The following is a 25,676-nucleotide window of genomic DNA, read 5'->3' as shown; positions in this document are numbered from 1 at the left end:
AATTCTACCAATATTTAAGAAATACTGCCAATGGAACCCAACTGAACACAAATCTTTCTAAAAAGTTGAATAAGAAGTAACCATTCACAGAATAGCATTAGCTTTATAATAAAATGAGACAAAAATACAAGAAACATAGATAAAAATTATGAAAAAAAAAACTTAGCCAACCATATTCATCAATATTTAAAAAATGATAGTGCATCATACCAAGGACTTTATCCTAAGAATGTGAGATCAGGTGTAATATTTGAAATATGAAAATCAATCAAAGCAATTCCTTCCAAACAAAAAGAAAAAGAAATATTTATCTCTATAGATACTAAGAAAGCATTGACAAAATCCAGCATCTACTCTGAAGCAGGAATAGAAAGAAACTTCAACCTGATAAAAACTTTGAAACTATAGCTAATTTAATACTTAATTTTGACTTTTCCCCTACATTCAAGGAAAAAGACCAATAGCTTTGCTCTCTACCTCTATTCAACATTATACTAAAGGCTCTAGTTAGGGCAATCAGGCAGGAAAAAGAAAAAGCTATCAAGATAGGAAAGAGAAAGTTAAACTTTCTTTACTCATAGATAATATGATCCTATAGGAGTTCTTTTGTGAAGTCATTTACTCTTTACTTTTAATCTTTTAAAAATTTTAAAAATATTTTGTTTATTTATTCGACAGAGAGAGAGGGAACACAAGCAGGACAAGTGGGAGTGGGAGAGGGAGAAGCAGGTTTTCCTCTGAGCAGGGAGACAATATGGGGCTTGATCCCAGGACCCTGGGATCATGACCTGAGCCAAAGGCAGGCACTTAACTGAGCCACCCAGGTGCACCTCATTTACCTTTTATATGGATAAATGTGACAGAAAATTTTGCCAACATTTACAGGCATTATGCCAAAACCTTAGCTTTGTAGATTCACAGAATTGTGAATGGCTAAACATAAACGGTTGCTCAACTTAAAGTACTCAGAACTTAATCTGCAACAGAAAAGTAAAACCTGTATATTTTGTATTCAAGAACTCATTATTCTGTGCTGCCATCAAGAAACATTCTGAATAACTGACTTCAGCTCAGTAGACTAAAATTATTTTGGTTGTTCTCAGTTTACACGTTATAAATAATAACCAACAGACTAATGCTCAAATTAGTCCAAGTCAATTTAAGACAAATATTTGCTTTCTCAGCACAGCACAGAGCAAAAAAAGTTTAATACTTAAGGTATATTACAAAGAAATTAATTAAAGTGCTACATTTATGTGGCAAATAAGTGTTATATTTTACATTAGACAATATAAACTAATGTTCCTTTGTGTAAGCCACACAGCAGGGGTCTGGAATTTGGAATTTAAGCATTAACCCTGCCTTCCTTCTCATCAACTGTAAGTGCTAAACCTCCAGGTGCAGTAACTAAACATTTAACTGTGAATTCATTCTCAAATCCAGAATTTAAGCCTTACTATAGGAATTATTTCAGGCCTTGTTTCCCCCAAAGCCTTGTCTTCCCCAAAGCCTCATCTTCTCTAACTGGAAGCGATATGTCAGACTGGAGCCTTAAGACCTCCTAATATCTTTGGTGGCTAGAACCACAGCCAGGGTATTCATTGTTGCTGCCCAGCAGTTCCTAGAGACCATTCCAGAACTACCCTGGTCTGGCCTATACAAATGAACTAAGGTTCTGACATAAAGTCTGCAAATGTTGGAAATTTTGCCATCCATGTAAAGAGAAAATAACTTCACAGAAGAAAATTTCCATGTTAAACATAAAAAGTAGTTTGATAACAAAGTGTTCAAAAATAAAATTCTATACTTTTTCACATAAACATGAGCATAAAGATAGTTCTGATTATAAAAAGATAAATTTATAAGTCATGTATCAAACACAATCATAGAAGAAATTATTCTAAAAATATGTATTCTATAGGTTATATATATTCTACAGGTTATATATATATATTCTATAGGTTATACATTGATTTAATGACAACAATCAAATTTTTGAAAATTGGAAAATATTATCACTATTACCTTTAGAAGGAGAAATGTAAATAAATTCACATATTTGAATTTCATGACATTCAGCCAAATAATAACAATTCTTGGGACCAATTAAAACTATAATCTTCAAATCTTGTTGCCTTCCTACTATTAATACACTAAATGGTATTAATATACTAAATGGTATTTTATCTAAATTAAAAGTAATTTAAAAAAATAAAGAATAACTATTATCTGTGAAAAATATTTGAAAATATAAGCCCTACACAGAAGAACTATTTAAAAATTTTATTATGACATCAGAATTAAATTTCATTTTTTCAACCAAAATAAACTAATCATTAAAAAAATGAATATCTGCCTTCGGCTCATGATCCCAGCCTCCTGAGATGGAGATCCCAGCCTCCTGAGATCGAGTCCCACATCGGACTCCTTGCTCAGCGGGGAGCCTGCTTCTCCCTCTGCCTCTGCCTGCCACTCTATCTGCCTGTGCTCACTCTCTCTGTCAAATAAATAAATAAAATCTTAAAAAAAAAAAAAATGAATATCAGGGGTGCCTGGATGGCTCAGTGGGTTAAGCCTCTGCCTTCAGCTCAGGTCATGACCCCAGGGTCCTGGGATTGAGCCCCGCATCGGGCTCTCTACTCAGTGGGGAGCCTGCTTCCTCCTCTCTCTCTGCCTGTCTTTTTGCCTACTTGTGATTTCTGTCTGTCAAATAAAATCTTTAAAAAACAAAAACAAACAAAAAAACTGAATATCAAAGACTAGGGAGTAATTATATCTTTTTTTTAAATAATCATTCTCCAACAGATACAAACCTAGTGTGAAATACTTAGCACAGCTGAATTATAATACAGTTGGATTAATTCATCACTTGCTCTGAGTGAATTTAAATATAGATATTTTTAATATAGAGCACTAATTTGTGAATGCTAGGCATGCATTAAGTAATAGACCTTATAAAATTAACTATTTTGACAGATTGAGTAGTAATGCTTAACGTACAAAACTACTTCTAAACTACTCTTGATTTAGCAAGGGATCCCTTGCACATAAACTGAATTTTGAAAGAGGGTAAGACTTGTTCATAAATTAGAATATCAACTAGAAATAGGTAAGCTCCTTGAATGTCTAGGAAATACTGTTTGAATTTCAATAACTTATAGACAGCAAATGTTCAGTAAATATTTCTTGATTATCTAGAGATCTTTTAAAATAATAAAATAATAATTAAATATATGAAATTTGAAAATCTATGAAGTAATCACAGTATTGGAATTTATATCTAATACTATCTGACTCCAAAGTATGTATATGTTCTTTATACAATGCCATTTTTTAAATGATTTTTTTAAATAATTTAAGTTTTTAAATACTTTAAGATAATTGAATTACAAATGTTTTTTAAAAGATATGCTTATATTAATAAGGAGATCATGATCTCAAAATACTGATTGAGGTACATGACAAGTAAGTAAGCAGAAATTAGAAAACTTTAAACAGAGCTTCATCTTCCCTAAAAAGGTAGCAGAAACACTGCAAAAAATCAGAAACATGAGGTAAATGTGTGAGGGGTGGGGACAGGAACAGACAGAAACAAAGTAAATGTTGTGTTGGTAGGAAAATGGGGAGCAAAGAGTAAGCAAGAGAATGGGGAAGGACAGAGAGAAGGAAGAGGAGAAAGCAACCAGAGAGCAGCCAGAGGAGAAAGAGTGAAGACAAAGGAAAGAAGTAAGAAACGGAAGGAGGGAGAAACCCATCTACATCAGTATCTCATCTAGTCTATTGGGATTAACAACAAAAACATGGTATTTTCATCGTGCAAGATATATTCAAATGTAGAGCTATTTATTTGATTTACCTCAGCAAAACAAGAATATATACACAAGTAAAAGACCAAGAGAAAATATGTTGAGAAAAAGAAGACAGAGCTGCTAATAAAGCTTATATTTAGACAGGAAGAATTAAAAAAAAAAAACCCTCCAACTTTTATAATTAAAAAAAATTTAAATATGAAGACTGTTTACTCACATTTAAAGACTCATAACCATAAACTCTTATTTAAAATAAAAATAATGTTTCTCTTTCTATTTATTTCAAAAGGTTCTTATGAAAATGTTAGAGCAATATAGGTACATAAAATTAAATTGAAAGCAAAATAATGCCATAAAATAATCTTGTCTTTTAATGGCTTTTAAATACTACAGGTAAAAAGAGGACTAAAAGAGGTATCTAAACAAATATGACCTTATTTTTCTTATTCAGTATTCAGTAATTAAATAAGTAAATCTGATGCTGGAGAAAAAATTTTAAACATTCTTTGCATTCTACTACAAGTGCTATATAATTTCATTTTGCATGAACTACTCAAAAATATGTCATTTAAAAAAACAAAAAATAAAAAGACTTATTAAATAGTTTGACAATTAGTCTATTTTGGCATATTTTCACATTTTTAAAACGTGAATGGCCTAAGTGGAATCAATCTGCTACTCATTAAGACAATCCTCAAATGATAAGAAAAAAAATCATTAAAATAAATAATTTTTCATAACTTTTCCATACCTTTAGCTAAAGCTTCTTTGTATTTCTCTTTGGCAGAATTCATTTCTTTTATTAACTGTCTATAGCTGGATTTTAATTTCTCTAATTCTGTCTTTGTAACCTGTCAAAAAGAATAATAAAGAATAAATTTTATGGTCAAAAACTTAAATCCAAGAGTACTAACTGATATATATTTTATTGCTTACAGAACAGAGTTGCTCCTTAATATATATTATAGATAATATATTAAAAATTGGTTTAGAAATCAATAATAAATTCAACAGCATATGAAAAAAGAATAACATTTCTTAGAAAAGCAAGTCAAGAAATACTGCTGTCATCATATTAACTTTAAAGACCAATAGATTAAGATGCTGTATATAGAAATATTTTCTCTAATAAAAAAGCTAATTTAAATATTTATATTTATTATACAGAGTAACTTGGACTTGTTCTAATTTACCACTTCTAATATGAGTATTTTTTATTTCTTTGGAAAAACTAAGCAAATGAAAGTCCTTGATTCTATAGTCAAAAACCCACTTACATAGCATGTAAGGAAAAAATAAGGGTCTTAGATGGTATTTGAAAAATTTCTAATATACCTTTGAGAAAACTAAGATATCAGCAACATCAAAAACTTACAAAAAGGGCATAAGCAACTTGGAAGAATATTCCAGAGTCCACATTTTTTTTTTTTTAAGATTTATTTATTTATTTATTTGACAGAGAGAGATTACAAGCAGGCAGACAGGCAGGCAGAGAGAGAGAGAGGAGGAAGCAGACTCCCCAACGAGCACAGAGCCCAACACAGGACTCAATCCCAGGACACTGAGATCGTGACCCGAGCAGAAGGCAGCGGCTCAACCCACTGAGCTACCCAGGCACCCCCTCCAGAGTCCACTTTTAACGAACTCTGCATCACCATTGCTCTGGATGGAACAGAGGACAACAATATACAAAAAAAAAAAAAAAAAAAAATCACAAAAAAATATTGATAGCTATGATACAGATATAAATGAGTCTGAACCATTCCTTTAAGAAAAGGAAAACTCGGGGCGCCTAGGTGGTTCAGTGGGTTAAGCCTCTGCCTTCGGCTCAGGACCTGATCTCGCGGTCCTGGGATTGAGCCCTGCATCAGGCTCCGTGCACAGTGGGGAGCCTGCTTCCCCCCCTCTCTCTGCCTGCTTCTCTGCTTACTTGTGATGTCTCTCCGTCAAATAAATAAATAAAATCTTTAAAAAAGAAAAGAAAAAAAAAGTAAGAAAGAAAGAAAAAAGAAAAGGAAAACTCAAGGGGCACCTGGCTGGCTCAGTTGGTTGGGCAGCCAACTCCTGGTTTCAGCTCAGCTCATGAGCCCAGGGTCCTAGTTGCGAGCAAGCCCTGTGTCAGGCTCCACATTCTGCAGAGTCTGCTTGAGGATTCGCTCTCTTTCCCTTTGCCCTCCCTCTACTCATTCTCTCTCTTTCTCTCTCAAATAAATAAATCTTCAAAATAAAAGAAAACTCAATAATTAACTTTGTATACTGGACTTTATTTTTTAGAGAAGATTTAGTTTCACAATAAAATTGAACAGAAAATAACAGAAATTTCCCATATACCTTCTGTACGTACCAATGTACAGTCATCCCCTACTAGAGTGGTACATTTTTTACAACAGATGACCCTACAATGACACATCATTATCATCCAAAATTCAAATTAGGTTTCATGCCTGGTGTATATTCTATGGATTTTAACAAATATATAACAACATATATCTATAATTATAGTATCATATAAAGTAGTTTAACTGTCATAAAATCCTCTGGGCTGCACCTATTCATTCCTCTCTCCCCCTTAAATCCTGGAAACCACTGATCTTTTTACTGTCTCTATAGTTTGCCTTTTCCAGAATATCATATAGTTAGAATCATGTAGTATGTACCCTTTTCAGATTGGCTTCTTTCACTTAGTAATATGCATGTAAATTTCCTCCAGGTCTTTTCATGGCTTGATAGCTAATTTCTCTGAGTACTAAATAATATTACATATTCAATATTCTGTTGACAAGTCAGGGTCTTTTGCCTCTCATATAAACTTTAGGATCAGTTTGTCAATATTGGGATTGTGTTAAATCTAAAGAGCAGGCTGACATCTTGCTGATATAAACTGACATCTTGACAATATTGAGTCTTCTCATCAACCAACATGGAATACGTCTCCAATTATTTCTTCTATAATTTCTCTCCTTGGAATTCAGTTGTTCTCCTCCTATAGATCTTGTATATATGTTGCATATATGTATATAAGTATTTCATTCTTGGAGAAGCTAATGAAAATGATATTGTGTTTTTAATTGCATATTCCACTTGTTTATTGTTGATGTACAAGAGAAAGTGACTGACTTTTGTAAAGTAACATTTCATATGTAACTTTGTTACAATCACTTATAAATTACAAGTTTTTTTGTTGATTCACTTGGATTTTCTTCAGACAGTCATATCATCTGTCATTGCTCCCAGTCTATATACATTTCTTTTCTTGACTTACTGCATTAGCTAAGACTTCCAGTATGATGTTAACAAGCAACAGTAAGAGAAAACATCTTTGACTTGCTTCTGATCTTATTGAGAAAGTTTCAAGTTTCTTATCATTACTTATGATGCTAGCTGTAGGTTTTCTGTAGATATTCTTTATCAAGTTGAGGAAGGTTTCCTCTTTTCCTAGTTTTCTGAGAGTTTTTATCATGAATGTGTACTGGTTTTGTAATTTTTGTCAAGTGATTTTTCTACATTTATTTGCATGCTCATGTGATTTTTCTTTTTCTAATGTGTTCATGTGATGGACTTCATTAACCGATTTTCAAATGTTGTACCAGCCTTGCACACCTGAAATAAATCTCACTGATCATGATACACAATTATTTTTATACATTGTTGGATTTAATTTTCTAATAGTTTGTTAAGGATTTTTGCATCTATGTTCATGAGAGATACTGGTCTGTAGTTTTATCCTCTAATGTCTTTGTCTGGTTTGGAAATGGTGATCTCTTGGATTAGTTAGGAGTATCCCTCAGTTTCTTTTTCTGAAAGAATTCATAGAGAATTGGTATGATTATTTCCTTAAATATTTGAAAGAATTCACTATCTGAGCATGGTCCTTTTGGTTTTGAAAGGTTATTAATTATTGATTCAATAACTGCAATAGATATATACCTATCCAGATCAGCTATTTCTTCTTGTGTGAGCTTTTAGCAGACTGTGTCTTCCAGAGAATTGCCAAATTTCTTGTATGTAACCAAACTTGTGGGCATAGAGTTGTTTACAGTATTCCTTAATTACCCTTTTAATATGAACTATTGATGTCCCCTCTTTCAATCCTATTATTAGTAATTTGTGCCCATGTTGTTTTTATTACTTAACCTGGCTACAAACTTACTGATATTATTGATCTTTTCAAGAAATCAGCTTTTTGTTTTGTTGACTTTTCTATTGACTTTATGTTTTCACTTTCACTGATTTCCACCCTAATTTGTATTATGCCTTTTCTTCTGCTTATTTTGGATTCAATTTGCTCTTTCTATTTTTTTCTAATGCCCTAAAGTAGAAGTTTAGAGGATTGATTTTAGATCTTTTTTCTTTCCTAGCATATATTCAATACTATAAATTTCTATCGAAACACTGCTTTTGCAACCTACAAATTTCGGTACGTTTTATTTTCATCATTTAGTTCAAAATATGTTTTAATTTCTCTTGAGATTTCTTCTTAATCCATGTGCCTTTTAGAAGTATTTCATTTCATCTTTTCCAAAGAAGACATCTAGATGGCCAATAGATATATGAAAAGATGCTCAACATCACTCATTATCAGGGAAATGCAAACCAAAACTATAATGAGATATCACCTCCACCATCAAAATTGCTAAAATTAACACAGGAAACGACAGGTGCTGGCAAGGATGCAGAGAAGAGGAACCTTCTTACACTGCTGGTTGGAATGCAAATTGGTGAAGCTACTCTAAAAAACAGTAAGGAGGTTTCTCAAAAAGTTGAAAATAGGGCGCCTGGGTGGCTCAGTGGGTTAAGCCACTGCCTTCGGCTCAGGTCCTGATCTCAGGGTCCTGGGATCGAGTCCCGCATCGGGCTCTCTGCTCAGCGGGGAGCCTGCTTCTCCCTCTCTCTCTCTCTGTCTGCCTCTCCATCTACTTGTGATCTCTCTGTCAAATAAATAAATAAAAATCTTTTTAAAAAAAATTAAAATAAAATTTAAAAAAAAAAAGTTGAAAATAGAAGTACACTATGATACAGCTATCTTTCTATTACTGATTTCTAGTTTAATTCCACTGTGGTCTCAGAACAGACACTGAATGATTTCTCTTCTTCTAAATTTATTAAGGTATGATTTACAGTCAAGAATGTAGTGCATCTGTTCAATCTCCCATGTAAGCTTCAGAAGAATGTGTATTCTGCTGTTATTCCATGAAACAGTCTGTAGATGTTCACTGTATCTAACTGATTAATGGTATTATTAAGTTCATCTATGACCTTACTGATTTTCTGCCTGCTGGATCTGTTCATTTCTGATGAGGAGTGTTGAAGTCTCCAACTGTAACGGAGTATTCATCTTATTCTCCTTGCAATTCTATCAGTTCCTGCAGTTCCATCAGTATTTTGACATTATGTTGTTGGACACATACATCTTAGGGATTGTTACGTCTTGGAGATCTAACCCCTTTATCATTATGTAATCTTCCTTTTTATCCCCAAAAAGTTTCCTTGCTTTGAAGACTGCTCTAACATTAATATACTTTTTTTTAGGATTAGCATAGAATATCTTTCTCCATCCACTTATTATCAATCTACATCTTAATATTTAAAATGGGTTTCGTGTAGACAACATACATTTGGGTCTTGTTTCTAAATCCACTTTGACAGTCTCTGTCCTTTAATTGGCTCCTTTAGACCACTAACCATCAAAGAACTTACTTAAATACCTGGATTAATGGCAATCATATTTGTTAGTTTCCTATTTGGTACCCTTATTATTGTTCCTATTTTTGTCTTCCACCATTTTTTTCTGTGGTTTTGATGTTTTATACAATTCTATTCTCTCTCATTTCTAGTATGTCAATTATACTTTTTAAAAAAGATTTTATTTATTTGACACAGAGAGAGAGATCACTAGTAGGCAGAGCAGCAGCAGGCAGAGAGAGAGAGGGAAACAGGTTCCCTGCTGAGCAGAAAGCCCAATGTGGGGCTCGATCCCAGGACCCTGACATCATGACCCAGGCCAAAGGCAGAGGCTTAACCAATTGAGCACAGGCACCCCCAGTTATACTTCTTTTTTAACTTTTTTTTAGTAGGTTTCTTGGAGTTCGCAATATGTGTTTAAAACTAATGAAAACTCTTTTCAAAGAACCCTATAGCACTTCACAGGTAGTATGAGTACCTTACAATACAAAAATAATCCTAATACCTCCTTTCTATCCTGTATATCATTAATGTCTTTCATTTTACTTATATATAAGCAACATAAACTTATATACGTATGTATACAAATGTACACACCCAAGATATATGACCATACATAATTGAATATTATTGCTATTATTATTTTCAATAAACTATTACATGTTAGATCAAGAATGAGAAAAATAAGTTTTTATTTTATCTTCACATTCTTTCCCTAATGCTATTTCGTTCCTTATGTACATCTGAGTTTCTGAACTTTTTCATTTTCCTTCTCAATCCACTGGCTACAAGTTTCTTCAATTTTTGTTTAAGAAATGCTTTATTTCACTTTTGAAGGATAATTTTACAGGGTTTAGAATTCTAGGATTGTGGGGTTTTTTTCTCTCAACATCTAAATATTTCATTCCATTTCCTTCTTGCCTACTTACTTTTGAGAAGTCAGATGTAATTCCTATATTTGATCTTCTATAGGTAAAAGTGCTTTTTTATTCAGGCCTCTTTTCTTTTTTTTCCTTTGGTTATCTGTAGTTTGAAATTGATATGCCTTTGTGTAGTTTTTTGGCCATTTATTCTGCTTGGTGTTCTCTGAGCTTCCTGGATCAGCTCTTTGCTGTCTGACATTAACTTAGGGAAATTTGCAGTCATTATCATTTCAAAAATCTTTTCTGTTCCTTTCTCTCTTTCCTCTCTTTCAGGTATTCCCATTATACATATGCTATAGCTTTTTTAGTTAGCCCACAGTTCTTTGTTATTCTGTTCCATTTTTTTTTCAGTCCTTACTCTCTGCTTTTCAGTTGTGTAGACTTCAAATGATATAGTCTCAGCTTCAGAGATTCTTTGCTTAATTGTGTCCAATCTCTTATTAAGCTCATCAGTCATTCTTCATTTCTGTTACACCATCTTTGCTCTCTAGAGCATGAGAATATGCTAGAGAATGCTGGGATGCCTTTTTTTTCTGTCTTAGAATTTCCATCTTTGTGCTTACATTACCCATCTGTTCTTTCATGCTTTTTACTTTATCCATTAGAGCCCTTAGCATATTATACATAGTTGTTTTAAATTCCTAGTCTGATCATTCTAACACCTCTACTGTCTCTAGGTCTGATGCTTGTTCTGTGTCTTCCAGTTGTGTATTTTTGCCTTTTGCTATCCATTGTTACTTTTTCTTGATTGCTAGGCAGGATATACCAGGATGTACCAAGTAAAAGAAACTGATTAAATAGGCTTCTAAGAATAAGCTGTCAGAAAAGATGAAGCATTTTATACCCTATGGTTAGAGTATAACTCAGTCTTCTACTGAGTCTGTGCCTCTCTGACTATGTACTTCACATGTGCTACTCAGCTGACTAGCTCACGCCCCACTCAGAGTGAGTAGGAGTTGTGAATTTCCCTTCCCCCAGATTAGTCAGTTTAAGGGTAAACGGTTTCTCCTGAGAGCAGACTTTATTAAGGACAGAATGCTTTGGCATGTACCAAAATGGTTCCCTTTCCCCTCCCCACACTGGAGAATGAGATTTTTCTCCAATATTCATTGTGAGAACCTGGTAGAGGTCTGGGAAGTAAAAGTCACAACAGCATGAAGTCCTCTCAATAACTGGCTCCTCCTGGAGTTTTTAACTGTCAGATTGTCCACGCTGAGCATCCAGAATTCGTCAGTTACAGTTCAGGTTTTCCTGTACAGAGCACTGCTTCCCAAAGAGGTTTTCGCTTTGATAAATTGTGATTCTCTGTATTCACTTGTCTGTCTCTCCAATGTTAGGGGGAGCCGTTAGCTCTGTCACGTCATTTCTCTTAAGGATCAAGGAGAGATGTTGATTTTTCAATTTACTGAAATTTTAAATTTTTGTTAGGATGGAGTCACAACTTCCAAATTTCTTATAGGCCAGAGTGGAAACTGGAAGTTAAGACTGGAAGTCTCAACTTTTGAATTTGCTAAAGAACTAATTCATTGGGGCGCCTGGGTGGCTCAGTGGTTTGGGCTGCTGCCTTCGGCTCGGGTCATGATCTCAGGGTCCTGGGATCGAGCCCTGCATCGGGCTCTCTGCTCCGCAGGAAGCCTGCTTCTCTCTCTCTCTCTCTCTCTCTCTCTGCCTGCCTCTCTGCCTACTTGTGATCTCTGTCAAATAAATAAATAAAATCTTAAAAAAAAAAAAAAAAAAAAAGAACTAATTCATTGTTCTCCAAACTGGCTAATTAACTGCAAAAAGCAAGCATTTATCCTGCTTGTTGTTTATGAACTATACCTCATGGTAGCCAAACAGTTGATATAAGAAAAGTTTTTACTAAAAAATTAAAGCTAACAATCGCATTAGGAATGATAGAAGTAAAATACTGCCATTTTATAACACCTACTAAATAATGGATCTAAGCAGCAAACATCAATTGTTTCTAAACCTATTTGGTGAATGACTAAAGAGAAACTTTTTCAATAGGTTGATCAGGCTGGCAGCACTGGAACCTTTAGTGAAGTACCCAGTTTCTTCCACAAATAAATAGCATTTTTAAAATGCTATTTTAAATAACATTTAAAATAGGTACCTCAGGGGAGGTACCTACAGATTAAAAGAAAACTACTCAAAAACAATGTATGAGCCATGTTTGGGTCATGATTCAAATGAACCAACTGTAAAAAACATTTAAACAACAATCATTTGAGCACAGTCAGGATATTTAATAACCCAAAGGAATTACTGTTATTTTTAGGTGGGTTAATGATAATATGGTTAAGTTTTTGTTTTTGTTTTTAAGAGTATTCATTTCAGTAATACATGCTAAAATATTTATGGACAAAATGATACCTGCAATTTTCTTTAAAATGATCCAGTGTATTAGAAAAAGTATGTGAATATAGATTAAAAAAAAACTTGACTCTGTGAGTGGATCAGTCAATAGGAGTCTGTTTTACTATTCTCTCTTCTTTTGTACATTCGAAATTTTTATAATAAAAAAACACTGTAAGAAGTTATCCAGAAGGGACAAACTCGGGAAGAAAATTTTTAAAATTATCCTATCTTACTTTGTCTAGATTTTCTTTTTTATTATATGCAGAGTAAAAATAAAAATCATAAAACCTAGAAGAGCTATTTCAGTAAGTAAAAAATATAAATTCTAAGTGATAAGAAAGCACTGCATTATAGTTTAATTGGCAGCATTCTTTTTCTTTCAGAGAACATAAAGTAACAGAATATTTTATAATCAATTGTGTTTTATATTCAAAAAGAATAAAATAGTACTTATTAGAGACCCCAAAACCTATTTCTCATCATAAAATGATGAACAAACAATTTTTAAAGTCAAACAAAGTAAAATAATCTCGTGAATTTGAAAATCACATTAACAAAAGAATTCCAGAGTAGAAAGACTAACCTTGATCATCTCTGCCTCTATCTGCTGATGAACACCTACAAAACTTTTCTTCACCTGCTGTTTGTCTTTGATCATCATGGTGAGCCTGTGTAAGGGTCCAGAATTTAGGTCCTCTGCATGTGTCTTCATTATTCTACTAAGCTGTTCCGTCTGCTGAATCATAAGTAGCCAAGACTTTTGAAACAAATAAAGAAATAAAATTAGCACCTGTATTAAAGATTTCCATTTTACTGTGCTGTAAGTATTCAGGATATTTAGTTTTACACAAATTATTACATTAATATAAAATTCCAGGTTTCTGGCAATTGTGCAATAGCTATGAATGGTTCATATTTAATATCTTCAACTGCAAGTACAAATACTTCAAAATTTAGTAATCAGAGACAATGTAATATTCTATGAAAGATATTGGACTCTTTGAGAGTCCACATTTGCAATCATCATTTTACCACTCTTGTCTATTTGTCAACACATGATATATGCTTCTGCCACACCATACTACTGCCTCAGTAAGGTCACCATTCCCTAACAGTCAAATTCAACAGAAATTTAATCACCTTTATTCTTAGCATTTGATCTGATTCTGCTGACTCACTTCTTCCTGAAACTCTTCTTTTTCAGTTTGCATGGCTTCTCATGTTCCCACATACCAACTTGTCTTCTCCTCTTCCTAAAAATCCCTTCTCAATATTTGTACCTGCTTCTCTTTTGCTGCTTATGTCTTAAATACTGGTAATCCCTGTATTTCTATCTATTCTCGTATCTTAGTAAATACCATTAGCTCTCAAAGGTTTTTCCAGCACAACATATTTCATTAAAGCAGACACATGTAATGTCGGGTATGGGACAAGCGGGCATATGGATACTGCTAGAAGAACAAGTCATTTGTTATTAGATATTCTAGTTTCTAGATACTAAAATAAGTAACTGAGGAATACCTTCACTATAGGCCTTCAAAATTCTATTGAGAAACAATTCGAGATTTTCCATGGTCAGGTAAGATCCATGTTAAAGATTAAAAAATAGATAAGAAAAAAAAATAGATAAGATATGATGTCAGACATTTACTGAAGATAGGAATAATTTTCTATGCTATTACTTTTGCTCTGTGAATGAACAGAATTATTCTTCATTGTTAATGTTCCAAAAGGATCCTAAATTAAAATTGAATAAGCAGATGCAACTAGAGGGTATTATGTAGAGCGAAATAAATCAATCAGAGAAAGACAATTATCATATGATCTCTCTGATAAGAGGGATTTGAGAGGCAGGGCTGGGGACCATGAGGGATAGGGAAGGAAAAAACGAGCATTTATTTTTTATTTATTTATTTATATTTATATTTATTTTTATTTTTATTTATTTATTTATATTTTTAGTAATAAAAAATGAAATGGGATGGAAAGGGAGACAAACTATAAGAGACTTAATCTCAGGAAACAAACTGAGGGTTGCTGTGGGGAAGAGGGTTAGGGATTGTGTGGCTGGGTTATGGACACTGGGGAGGGTGTGTGCTATGGTGAGTGCTGTGAAATGTGTAAGCCTGATGATTCAGAAACCTGTACCCCAGGGCAAATAATACATTATATGTTAATTTTAAAAATCTGAATAAGCACCCAAATCAAAATAATAGCCAAAAAGAAGCAAATTCTTAATCACAGTCAGAACTCGCCAGGGTCTAACTTGATAATCTGTTTTTGATACACTTCAACATACCTTTTTTTAAAAGTTAACCTTTTTTAAAAGTTAACATTTGTTTAGGGACAAGGGCCATTGTAGTTGTGAAATGCTATTATAAACATGGAATAAAATGTGGCTTATGAATCATCATACTTACTTTGAAATTCAAAAATCTAACTAATAATATACTCCATATAGCACAAAGCAACTTAAAATTGATGTACCTCTACCATTAAAATATAAAATTTAGGGGCACCTGGATGGCTCAGTCACTAATATCTGCCTTTGGCTCCAGTTATGATCACGGGATCCTGGGATCCAGCCCACAGTCAGGCTCTCTGATCAGCTGGGAGCCTGCTTCTCCCTCCCTCTGTACCCCTCCACTCCATTTGTGTTCTCTTTAGCTCTCTCTCAAATGAATAAACAAAATCTTTAAATAATTAATTAATTAATTAAAAAATAAAATTTAACCAAGATGAAAACAGTGAAAAACAAACTATATAAACATGGATCAAAAACAAACTAAATGTCCTAATAACTCTTATACCTTTGTCTTTTTCATTTTATATTTATATTATACATATATATTTATATATCCCACTAAAAAACACAACATTGGGAAAACATTCTATAGCATATACAGAATGTTAAAGCTACCCCCCCCAAAAAAAAAAAAGAAAGAAAGAAAGAAAAGAAAAGGGAAAAAAGTGAGAGGAATCAGTGTTTCATTATCTATCTTCAAAAAATAAATATTCTCTAAGTTCTTTGTAGCAACAAATTTTTGAAATTCTGCGTTAGAGGCTTTGCAGCCTAGGAGAGAAGCCTTCTTGAAAGCTAACACTAAAGATGACACAACTAATACGGTCTTGGCTTCCTCCTCCCAGAAGGGCACATCTCATCCTGCCTAAAAGCCCTGTTTACTGTAGTCACTGTGGGAAGTCCAAGCCTTCCAAGGTATGTATCATGACCCTAATTATCAACCTTATATTGCCCTCAATATTTCCTAATCTGATCCAGGATACTCCCTCAAAGAATCCCATACCCTCAAAAAGTCCTGCTCTATTATTAGAAAACTACTTATACTTCTTATCAGGACTTTCCTTTTATATTCTAGCTTTAACAAAAACCTGGCTTTATCCCAATCCCAAAATACTAATACCACTAATTCTCTTCCTAAAAAGGTCTCTGCTCCTCTTAAGTTCAGGTCACACTTCCCCAACAATCCATCAGCAAGTCTTTCTGATTCTCCCTTCAAAGTCTACCACAAATCCACTCACTTCTTTACATCTCCACTGCCAACCATTCTGGAGGTTATCACTAACCCTGGCTTAAGCTATTAGAACACCTCCAAACTGGTGTCCATTCTTCTACTCATGCTCCTCTCCAACCCACTGCCTTTAAAGTAGAAAAAGAAAATATAATTCTCTAACATAAAATCCTACATTGCCTTTCCTTTTCATTTAAAGAAAAATCCAAATTTCTTTCAAAGACCTATTTGTCTCAGATCATCTATCCTCTGTCCATCCTTCAAGTTCATAGTTTTGCCATTCTCTACCCAGCTAAATAAATTCCAGAACCATTGTTTTTCCTTCAGTTTCCTGAACATTCACTCTTCCTGAAGGCTCATCTTGAACATTCACTCTTCCTGAAGGCTCATCTTCTCCCTCACACGGCAAGATCCCTCTCTTCCTTGAGGAAGCAGCAAAATCTCAGGCAGATCTAATCCTTGCTATTCTTGCTCAGCACTTAAAACAACTATTAAACTGTATGCATACTTGTTGGTTTTTTTCTGTCTCCCCAACTAGAATGGAAGCTCCATTAGGACAGCACCATGTCTCTTTCTGCACTAACTTAGGTATTTACTGTGATGCCTTAAACAATAGCTACTCAAGGGGCGCCTGGGTGGCTCAGTGGGTTAAGCCTCTGCCTTTGTCTCGAGTCATGATCTCAGGGTCCTGGGATCGAGCCCTGTGTCGGGCTCTCTGCTCAGCAGGGAGCCTGCTTCCCTCTCTCTCTGCCTGCTTCTCTGCCTACTTGTGATCCCTCTCTGTCAAATAAATAAATAAAATCTTAAAAAAAAAAAACAATAGCTACTCAATATTCTTTGAAAGAAGAAAGGAAGGGAGGGAGGGAGGCATAAATGTAAAATAAAACCATGAATTGAATATACGCCATATGCCATTAGAAGGCTTTTCATTGTTTAAAACTAGAATTAGATAGTGTAGTAGTAATCCCAATTATGACAGGGAAGGAAAATTAACAGGCCTATCTTCAACTGACAAAACAAGAAAGGGATAAGAGTAGACATAATGCAACGTGAAACCTGCCTAAAAGGAATGTGTGAGTGGGCAAAAAATGTGGGTGATATATAACTTGAATTAGATAGGTGGCTAGAATATTTGTTATAAAGAAGAGAGTAAAATATTAACAGCTGCTTGACAAACACAAAAGTAAAGATGTACTTCAGCATTTGCGATAAAACTAGCAGAGCATTTTGCAGATATGGCTCTTTGGTTATGGCACAGGAATGGTCAGTGCATAGATTAAATTATCTGTTGATCAGAAAAATTGGGGGAAGATTATTCTTTGTAGCGTAATAAAATCCTATAGGCCACTAGCAGGCATTCTAAGTGCTTTATTATACGAAATCCAGCTTAAGGATAATAATTCTGTTAATAATGTTCCCCATAAAGGGATATCACCAGTAGTCAGTCACTGATCCAGATAAGAATTATTAAAAAATGAAAATATCTGAAGTTTAACTTTGGAAAAAATTAATCATAGGCAAAGAACAAATAATACTAATCAAAACCAAAAAGATTCATGTTTCATTTCAAATTCCATCCACAAGCTGTTCAAAATATATACACTGTGACCTAACACTTCCAAATATAGAGCCTACTAAAATATGAAACACCGGCCTTGAATGTATCACTCTAAATTTAGTACAGATGCTTCCATGAAATTAAATCACAGCTCTCATGCATAACAGGAAACATTCATCACACTAAAAGCCAAAATAATATCTAAAGTAAAATAATATAGAGGCTCCTTCCTGGATGGCTCAGCGGAGCATGTGACTCTTGGATTTCAGGGTTGTGCGTTCAAGCCCCATGTGGGGTACACAGATTATTTAAATTTAAAACTTTTTTAAAAAAGTAAAATAATAATAGCACAAGATGAGTTACTTTGTTAATCATTACTTGATAGTGTGAGAAAATATAAAACAATAGCCAGTTAAAGATAATAGAAAATACTAGCAGCTTTTCCATAAAGAAAGTAAAAACTTGATAGTTTAGCTTACTTTGGGGAAATAAAGTCTAAGTTAATTTTTTAAATTAAATATTTGACTCCACAGAAAGAACTTTATTCCATTGAGGCATCCACTTAACTTTAAGATAAGAAGTTATCTTAATCTACAGTAGTAGACAGGTATGAAATTCGAAGTACAGATCCTACCAGTTATTAGTACTTGTATGTATTAGTATTATGTTTCAATAATGTATTTATATGTATTAGTAGTTTATAATTTACAAATTAACCATTCATCTTAGCAGATACACAGCAATGAGCTGAAGGAAACCAGAAATCATTGTCCATGATTCCTTTGTGATAGGAAGAATGCTAGAAAGAGGAGAGAAAAGAATAATTAAAGTAAGGCACTTCTTCCAGCCTTGACATAGTAACTGGAATCAAGTTCATCTTCCCACTAAAACAACAAGAAAACTGAGCATAATACACGAAACTGTTATTAGGTAACAGCACCACAGGCAGCAAAGAACTGGAATCCCAAAGAGAAGAAAAAGACCTGAAATTGCCTGTTTTCTGCCTGGAAGTCTTTCCGAAGGGACGTGCAAAGACAAAATCGGAGTGTAAGTTCAAAACATGCATAAACTTAAATGTCAGAGTGAAAAGTTGGACTTTATGCTAATTACAATGTCCAATTAGAGAATTTCAAGCAGGGGAGTGACACAGCCATTACAGGTGGTAAATTAAAAGGCCAAAGATAAAACTCTGGGCCTCACACTGTCTGTATGTTTCTTTCTTTTCTTTTAATAATAATGCAAAGCCTCACCTGATCTGAATTATCTTGAATTCTAAATAAATACTCTGATTTCATAAATGTTAATTATACATTACCAGAAGAAAAAATAAAATGCCATTAGGAAAATATTTTAAAATAAAATCAGTCAAGGTGGTGTAACAAGAAACAAATTTATGCTTCTACCTGAAGGAAAAAAAAGATGGACAAAATATAAGAAATAACAGTTTCCAAGATACTGAATATCAGGCAATGAAGGACATGATGTGATCACTGAAAGAAAGAAAACAAACAAGATGAGTCCTACAATTTCCCTGACTTAATGACTTGAGAGGCTGCAGCAAAAGGAGGAGAAACCAAAGGGGATGTGAGCAGAATCCCTGAGCTGAGAAGTCAGAGCTGAGAGTCTGAGAACAGGCAGCTAGCGTTCATGGCACAGACTAGAGGAGGATGGAGACACAGTGAGAAACCTGGAGATTCGCAGTGACCTTATTCTGATATTCAGTAGAGTGCCCATGAAGAAGCTACATGAACTGGAGGGGAAAAAATGGCTGAAAAGATAACAGGGAACAATAGTTCCGCTGTTTGTATATGATTAGGAATAGCGTCTGTTTCCACCAGCCACCCCAGAAAAACTCGTAATTCATGGGGCACTAGGTAGAGCCCTGTTAGTGGGGAATCATTGGCCCCAGAGTTGATGCTACTCTGACCCTACCTAACAAATCTTATAATCAAGATCCAAAGGATCAGGCTCTTTCCATGTAACTTAACTGCACTCCCTAACAAAACTCAATGAAACATATATATAAACTATCAAAAATGAAACTAAGAGAAAAAAAGAATGTAGAAATAAATAAATGGAACACCACTGAGCTGTAGAACACCTTTTAGACACCTAATATATGTGTGATTAGAAAACACCAAGGAGACAGAGGAGGGATAGGAAAAGTATTTGAAGAAATAATGCCTGAAAAGTTTCAAAACTCAATGAAAACCAAAAACCCACAGATTCAAGAAGCTCAGTGAATCTAAGCACAAGAAGCATGAAAAGAAAACTACACTATCAGTACTATATTTGAAGCAAATAGCTTAGGAACATTCAAATACTTCATAATGACAGTGTAATAATTTTCACAAAATAAGATGATTAAATATACAAACCCTGTCAATTTTATAATTCATTTGATGAGTTCCTGGATATCTTATTTTTTTCTTACAACATTTACAATTTCTTCCCCCATAAATCAAGCAGGAATACACTAGTCTCCTTCCCTGCATAGTATATGTTGTGGCATATAGCAGGGGGAATTTCAGCCTCTCTATTTAATTGGTCTTTCTAAAATGGAAGGGTTGAAACTTTTAAGCCCTTGTTATTTCAAGTAGTACAAATTCTTAGTTATCAAACACTAATGCAATAACCAAAACAAATACTCAATAAATACTAGGTAACAAAAAAAATTAAATAAATATTTTTAAGATAAAATAAAATCAAAATAATCAATTAATTGAAGTCAATAGTTGGGTTCCAAAGACTGGCACCATATATACTGAGCCACATTAGCTCACTCATCGCCCTTTCCAAAGACTGGCACCATATATACTGAGCCACATTAGCTCACTCATCGCCCAGTCTCAGAAAATAGCCATTTCCAGAAATCACATGGCTACCAAAATATTACTATTGCTATTACAAAGAGTAAATCTAGATATCTAAACACAGATCAGACCCAGAAGGAAACTACATTACCTTTTCTTTCCTGCTACTTTTTCTTCCAGCTTTTCTGGATTCAATGTCCCTCATTTGCTTTTGCTATTGGGCTTACAAAGCCACAATTCTTGTTCTTCTAAGGAAGAACAATACCCAGAAAGGGGACAGGCCAGAGTTATCTTTGCCCTTCTGAAGTATATCATATCACCTTGGCAATTTCTCCTACCAAAAGTTAGTTGCTGAGTTAAAAACCCCTGCAGTCTCCTCCAGTTCTCGCGATTTTTCACTACTTAGCTACTTCCCTCTATACTGTTATCCTCATAAGCAACTTGAGTTTTATAAATCATGTCCACAGAAGATTACTTTGTTGACCCAGTTCTAGCAGATTTTTGTTAATGATGGGCTAACCGATTTGGGTGTTTTAAAGAAAACAATAAATTACCCTAAGGCTTCTGGAGATGTTAACCTACTCCCCTCCAGCTTCAGTGAGATAAGCCTGTTTGTTCTCCACCATGTTGCATCCCATTCTCACCTCCATCCAAGTTCTAAGGCAGTTGCTGTATTATTCTCTACTTCCTATATCCCCCAAATCTCCTTGATTGCCTCTTTCAGCTTAACATTTCTTTAAAAGCAGACTTCCCTTTTCTGCCCAAATCCAACCAATCCTTCCAGTTACAGCTCAATCGAATTTTTTAAACCCCGCCTCCCATAAACCTCTGGGGAAAAAAGTTGAAACTCAGCATTTGCTCCCAGAAGTTATAAACCAGCCTATATACTTAGGACCCTCTCTTTTTCTAAAGCTCTCTCCAATAAATGATGTGTTCTTCTCTCACATACTGTGTAACACAGAACCAAGAGGAGGAGTTGATGGTCTCCATTCTTTCTCCCTTATCGTCATCCCTATTGAGTCTAACCCTGCTTGTCTAGATGATCCTCTGCTCCTTCTCTTTAATATCTGCTTCCTCTATGTGCACAGGCTTTCTCTTACATACCCCTCACATCAACAATCTGAGGCAATATCTTCATCTTATAAATGGTAAGAGAGAAATTAAATAATCTGCCAAGGTCATATAAGCCTATCTCTTAATGTGCTACCTATGATGCTAGAAGATACAGAAGTATGGGATCCTAAAGACATCTGCATCAAAAGATTATTTTCGAGGGGAGGAGTCAAGATGGCGGAGAAGTAGCAAGCTGAGACTGCTTCAGCTAGCCGGAGATCAGCTAGATAGCTTATCTAAAGATTGCAAACACCTGAAAATCCATCGGCAGATCGAAGAGAAGAAGAACAGCAATTCTGGAAACAGAAAAACAACCACTTTCTGAAAGGTAGGACCGGCGGAGAAGTGAATCCAAAGCGACGGGAAGATAGACCCCGGGGGGAGGGGCCGGCTCCCGGCAAGCGGCGGAGCAACCGCGCACAAAATCAGGACTTTTAAAAGTCTGTTCCGCTGAGGGACATCGCTCCAGAGGCTAAACCGGGGCGAAGCCCACGCGGGGTCAGCGTGGCCTCAGGTCCCGCAGGGTCACAGAAGGATCGGGGGTGTCTGAGTGTCGCAGAGCTTGCGGGTATTGGAACGGGAAAGCCGGCTACAGAGACAGAGCCGACAGTAAGCTCGCAGATCCGTGTTACCTTGAACCGGTCGCAGGCTCGGTGAGCTCGGAGCGCGGCCGGAGGTCAGGCAGACGGGAGTAACTGGGCGCTGTTCTCTGAGGGCGCACTGAGGAGTGGGGCCCTGGGCTCTCGGCTCCTCCGGGCCGGAGACCAGGAGGCCGCCATTTGTATTCCCGTCCTCTGGAACTCTACGGAAAGCGCTCAGGGAACAAAAGCTCCTGAAAGCAAACCCGAGCGGATTACTCACCCCGGCCCCGGGTAAGGGCGGTGTAATTCCGCCTGGGGCAAAGACACTTGAGAATCACTACAACAGGCCCCTCCCCCAGAAGATCAACAAGAAATCCAGCCGAGACCAAGTTCACCTACCAAGGAGTGCGGTTTCAATACCAAGGAGAGCAGCAGAATTCCAGAGGAGGAGAAAGCCAAGCACGGAACTCATGGCTTTTTTCCTGTGATTTTTTTTAGTCTTGCAGTTAATTTAATTTTTTCTTTTTCATTTTTTTTTTTTCTCGCCTTCGGGTAAAATTTTTTTTTTTTTTAACTGTTACCTTTTTCTTTTTTAACGATTTTTTACTAGTTTATCTAATATATATATATATATTTTTACATTTTTCTTAGGTGTTTTCTTTTTTTAAAAAAATTCTTTTCTTTTTTTTTTTTTTTTTTCTTTTTTCTTTCTTCCTTTTTGAACCTCTTTTTATCCCCTTTCTCCCCACTCACGATTTTGGATCTCTTCTAATTTGGCTAAAGCATATTTTCCTGGGGTTGTTGCCACCCTTTTAGTATTTTACTTGCCCCTTCATTTACTCTTATCTGGACAAAATGACAAGACGTAAAAATTCACCACAAAAAAAAGAACAAGAGGCAGTACCGAAGGCTAGGGACCTAATCAATACAGACATCGGTAATATGTCAGATCTAGAGTTCAGAATGACAATTCTCAAGGTTCTAGCCGGGCTCGAAAAAGGCATGGAAGATATTAGAGAAACCCTCTCGAGAGATATAAAAGCCCTTTCTGGAAAAATAAAAGAACTAAAATCTAACCAAGTTGAAATCAAAAAAGCTATTAATGAGGTGCAATCAAAAATGGAGGCTCTCACTGCTAGGATAAATGAGGCAGAAGAAAGAATTAGTGATATAGAAGACCAAATGACAGAGAATAAAGAAGCTGATCAAAAGAGGGACAAACAGCTACTGGACCACGAGGGGAGAATTCGAGAAATAAGTGACACCATAAGACGAAATAACATTAGAATAATTGGGATTCCAGAAGAAGAAGAAAGTGAGAGGGGAGCAGAAGGTATACTGGAGAGAATTATTGGGGAGAATTTCCCCAATATGGCAAAGGGAACAAGCATCAAAATTCAGGAGGTTCAGAGAATGCCCCTCAAAATAAATAAGAATAGGCCCACACCCCGTCACATAATAGTAAAATTTACAAGTCTCAATGACAAAGAGAAAATCCTGAAAGCAGCCCGGGAAAAGAAGTCTGTAACATACAATGGTAAAAATATTAGATTGGCAGCTGACTTATCCACAGAGACCTGGCAGGCCAGAAAGAGCTGGCATGATATTTTCAGAGCACTAAACGAGAAAAACATGCAGCCAAGAATACTATATCCAGCTAGGCTATCATTGAAAATAGAAGGAGAGATTAAAAGCTTCCAGGACAAACAACAACTGAAAGAATTTGCAAATACCAAACCAGCTCTACAGGAAATATTGAAAGGGGTCCTCTAAGCAAAGAGAGAGCCTACAAGTGGTAGATCAGAAAGGAACAGAGACCATATACAGTAACAGTCACCTTACAGGCAATACAATGGCACTAAATTCATATCTCTCAATAGTTACCCTGAATGTGAATGGGCTAAATGCCCCTGTCAAAAGACACAGGGTATCAGAATGGATAAAAAAACAAAACCCATCTATATGTTGCCTCCAAGAAACACATTTTAAGCCCGAAGACACCTCCAGATTTAAAGTGAGGGGGTGGAAAAGAATTTACCATGCTAATGGACATCAGAAGAAAGCAGGAGTGGCAATCCTTATATCAGATCAATTAGATTTTAAGCCAAAGACTGTAATAAGAGATGAGGAAGGACACTATATCATACTCAAAGGGTCTGTCCAACAAGAAGATTTAACAATTTTAAATATCTATGCCCCCAACGTGGGAGCAGCCAACTATATAAACCAATTAATAACAAAATCAAAGAAACACATAAACAACAATACAATAATAGTAGGGGACTTTAATATTCCCCTCACTGAAATGGACAGGTCATCCAAGCAAAAGATCAGCAAGGAAATAAAGGCCTTAAATGACACACTGGACCAGATGGACATCACAGATATATTCAGAATATTTCATCCCAAAGCAACAGAATACACATTCTTCTCTAGTGCACATGGAACATTCTCCAGAATAGATCACATCCTCGGTCCTAAATCAGGACTCAACCGGTATCAAAAGATTGGGATCATTCCCTGCATATTTTCAGACCACAATGCTCTAAAGCTAGAACTCAACCACAAAAGGAAGTTTGGAAAGAACCCAAATACATGGAGACTAAACAGTATCCTTCTAAAGAATGAATGGGTCAACCGGGAAATTAAAGAAGAATTGAAAAAAATCATGGAAACAAATGATAATGAAAATACAACGGTTCAAAATCTGTGGGACACAACAAAGGCAGTCCTGAGAGGAAAATATATAGCGGTACAAGCCTTTCTCAAGAAACAAGAAAGGTCTCAGGTACACAACCTAACCCTACACCTAAAGGAGCTGGAGAAAGAACAAGAAAGAAACCCTAAGCCCAGCAGGAGAAGAGAAATCATAAAGATCAGAGCAGAAGTCAATGAAATAGAAACCAAAAAAACAATAGAACAAATCAACGAAACTAGGAGCTGGTTCTTTGAAAGAATTAATAAAATTGATAAACCCCTGGCCCGACTTATCAAAAAGAAAAGAGAAAGGACCCAAATAAATAAAATCATGAATGAAAGAGGAGAGATCACAACTAACACCAAGGAAATACAAACTATTATAAGAACATACTATGAGCAACTCTACGGCAATAAATTTGACAATCTGGAAGAAATGGATGCATTCCTAGAAACATATAAACTACCACAACTGAACCATGAAGAAATAGAAAGCCTGAACAGACCCATAACCAGTAAGGAGATTGAAACAGTCATTAAAAATCTCCAAACAAACAAAAGCCCAGGGCCAGACGGCTTCCCGGGGGAATTCTACCAAACATTTAAAGA

At 35.3% G+C, this 25,676-nt stretch overlaps 1 protein-coding gene across 6 annotated transcripts in view; it reads right to left on the bottom strand.

Annotated features, from left to right (window-relative positions):
- Window positions 1–25,676, bottom strand: part of FER (FER tyrosine kinase) — a 483,097-nt gene that overhangs the window by 392,981 nt on the left and 64,440 nt on the right. For 5 of the 6 annotated variants that reach the window (XR_009354080.1, XM_059175617.1, XM_059175616.1 and 2 more), the window contains 2 exons: window positions 13,359–13,532; window positions 4,561–4,660 (listed from right to left, as the gene is read on the bottom strand). Coding sequence is in view for 4 of the 6 variants with exons in the window: in XM_059175617.1 (XP_059031600.1) it covers window positions 4,561–4,660; window positions 13,359–13,532 (274 nt within the window). In the remaining 2 variants the exon portion in view is untranslated. Of the gene's footprint in view, window positions 1–1,457; window positions 1,558–4,560; window positions 4,661–13,358; window positions 13,533–25,676 lie in introns of those variants that run through there. The other variant, XM_059175620.1, reaches the window with a different exon arrangement.

The sequence above is a fragment of the Mustela lutreola genome, chromosome 5 (assembly GCF_030435805.1).
Source record: "Mustela lutreola isolate mMusLut2 chromosome 5, mMusLut2.pri, whole genome shotgun sequence".
Lineage (NCBI taxonomy): Eukaryota > Metazoa > Chordata > Mammalia > Carnivora > Mustelidae > Mustela > Mustela lutreola.
This window is presented reverse-complemented; position numbering and strand designations above follow the sequence as displayed.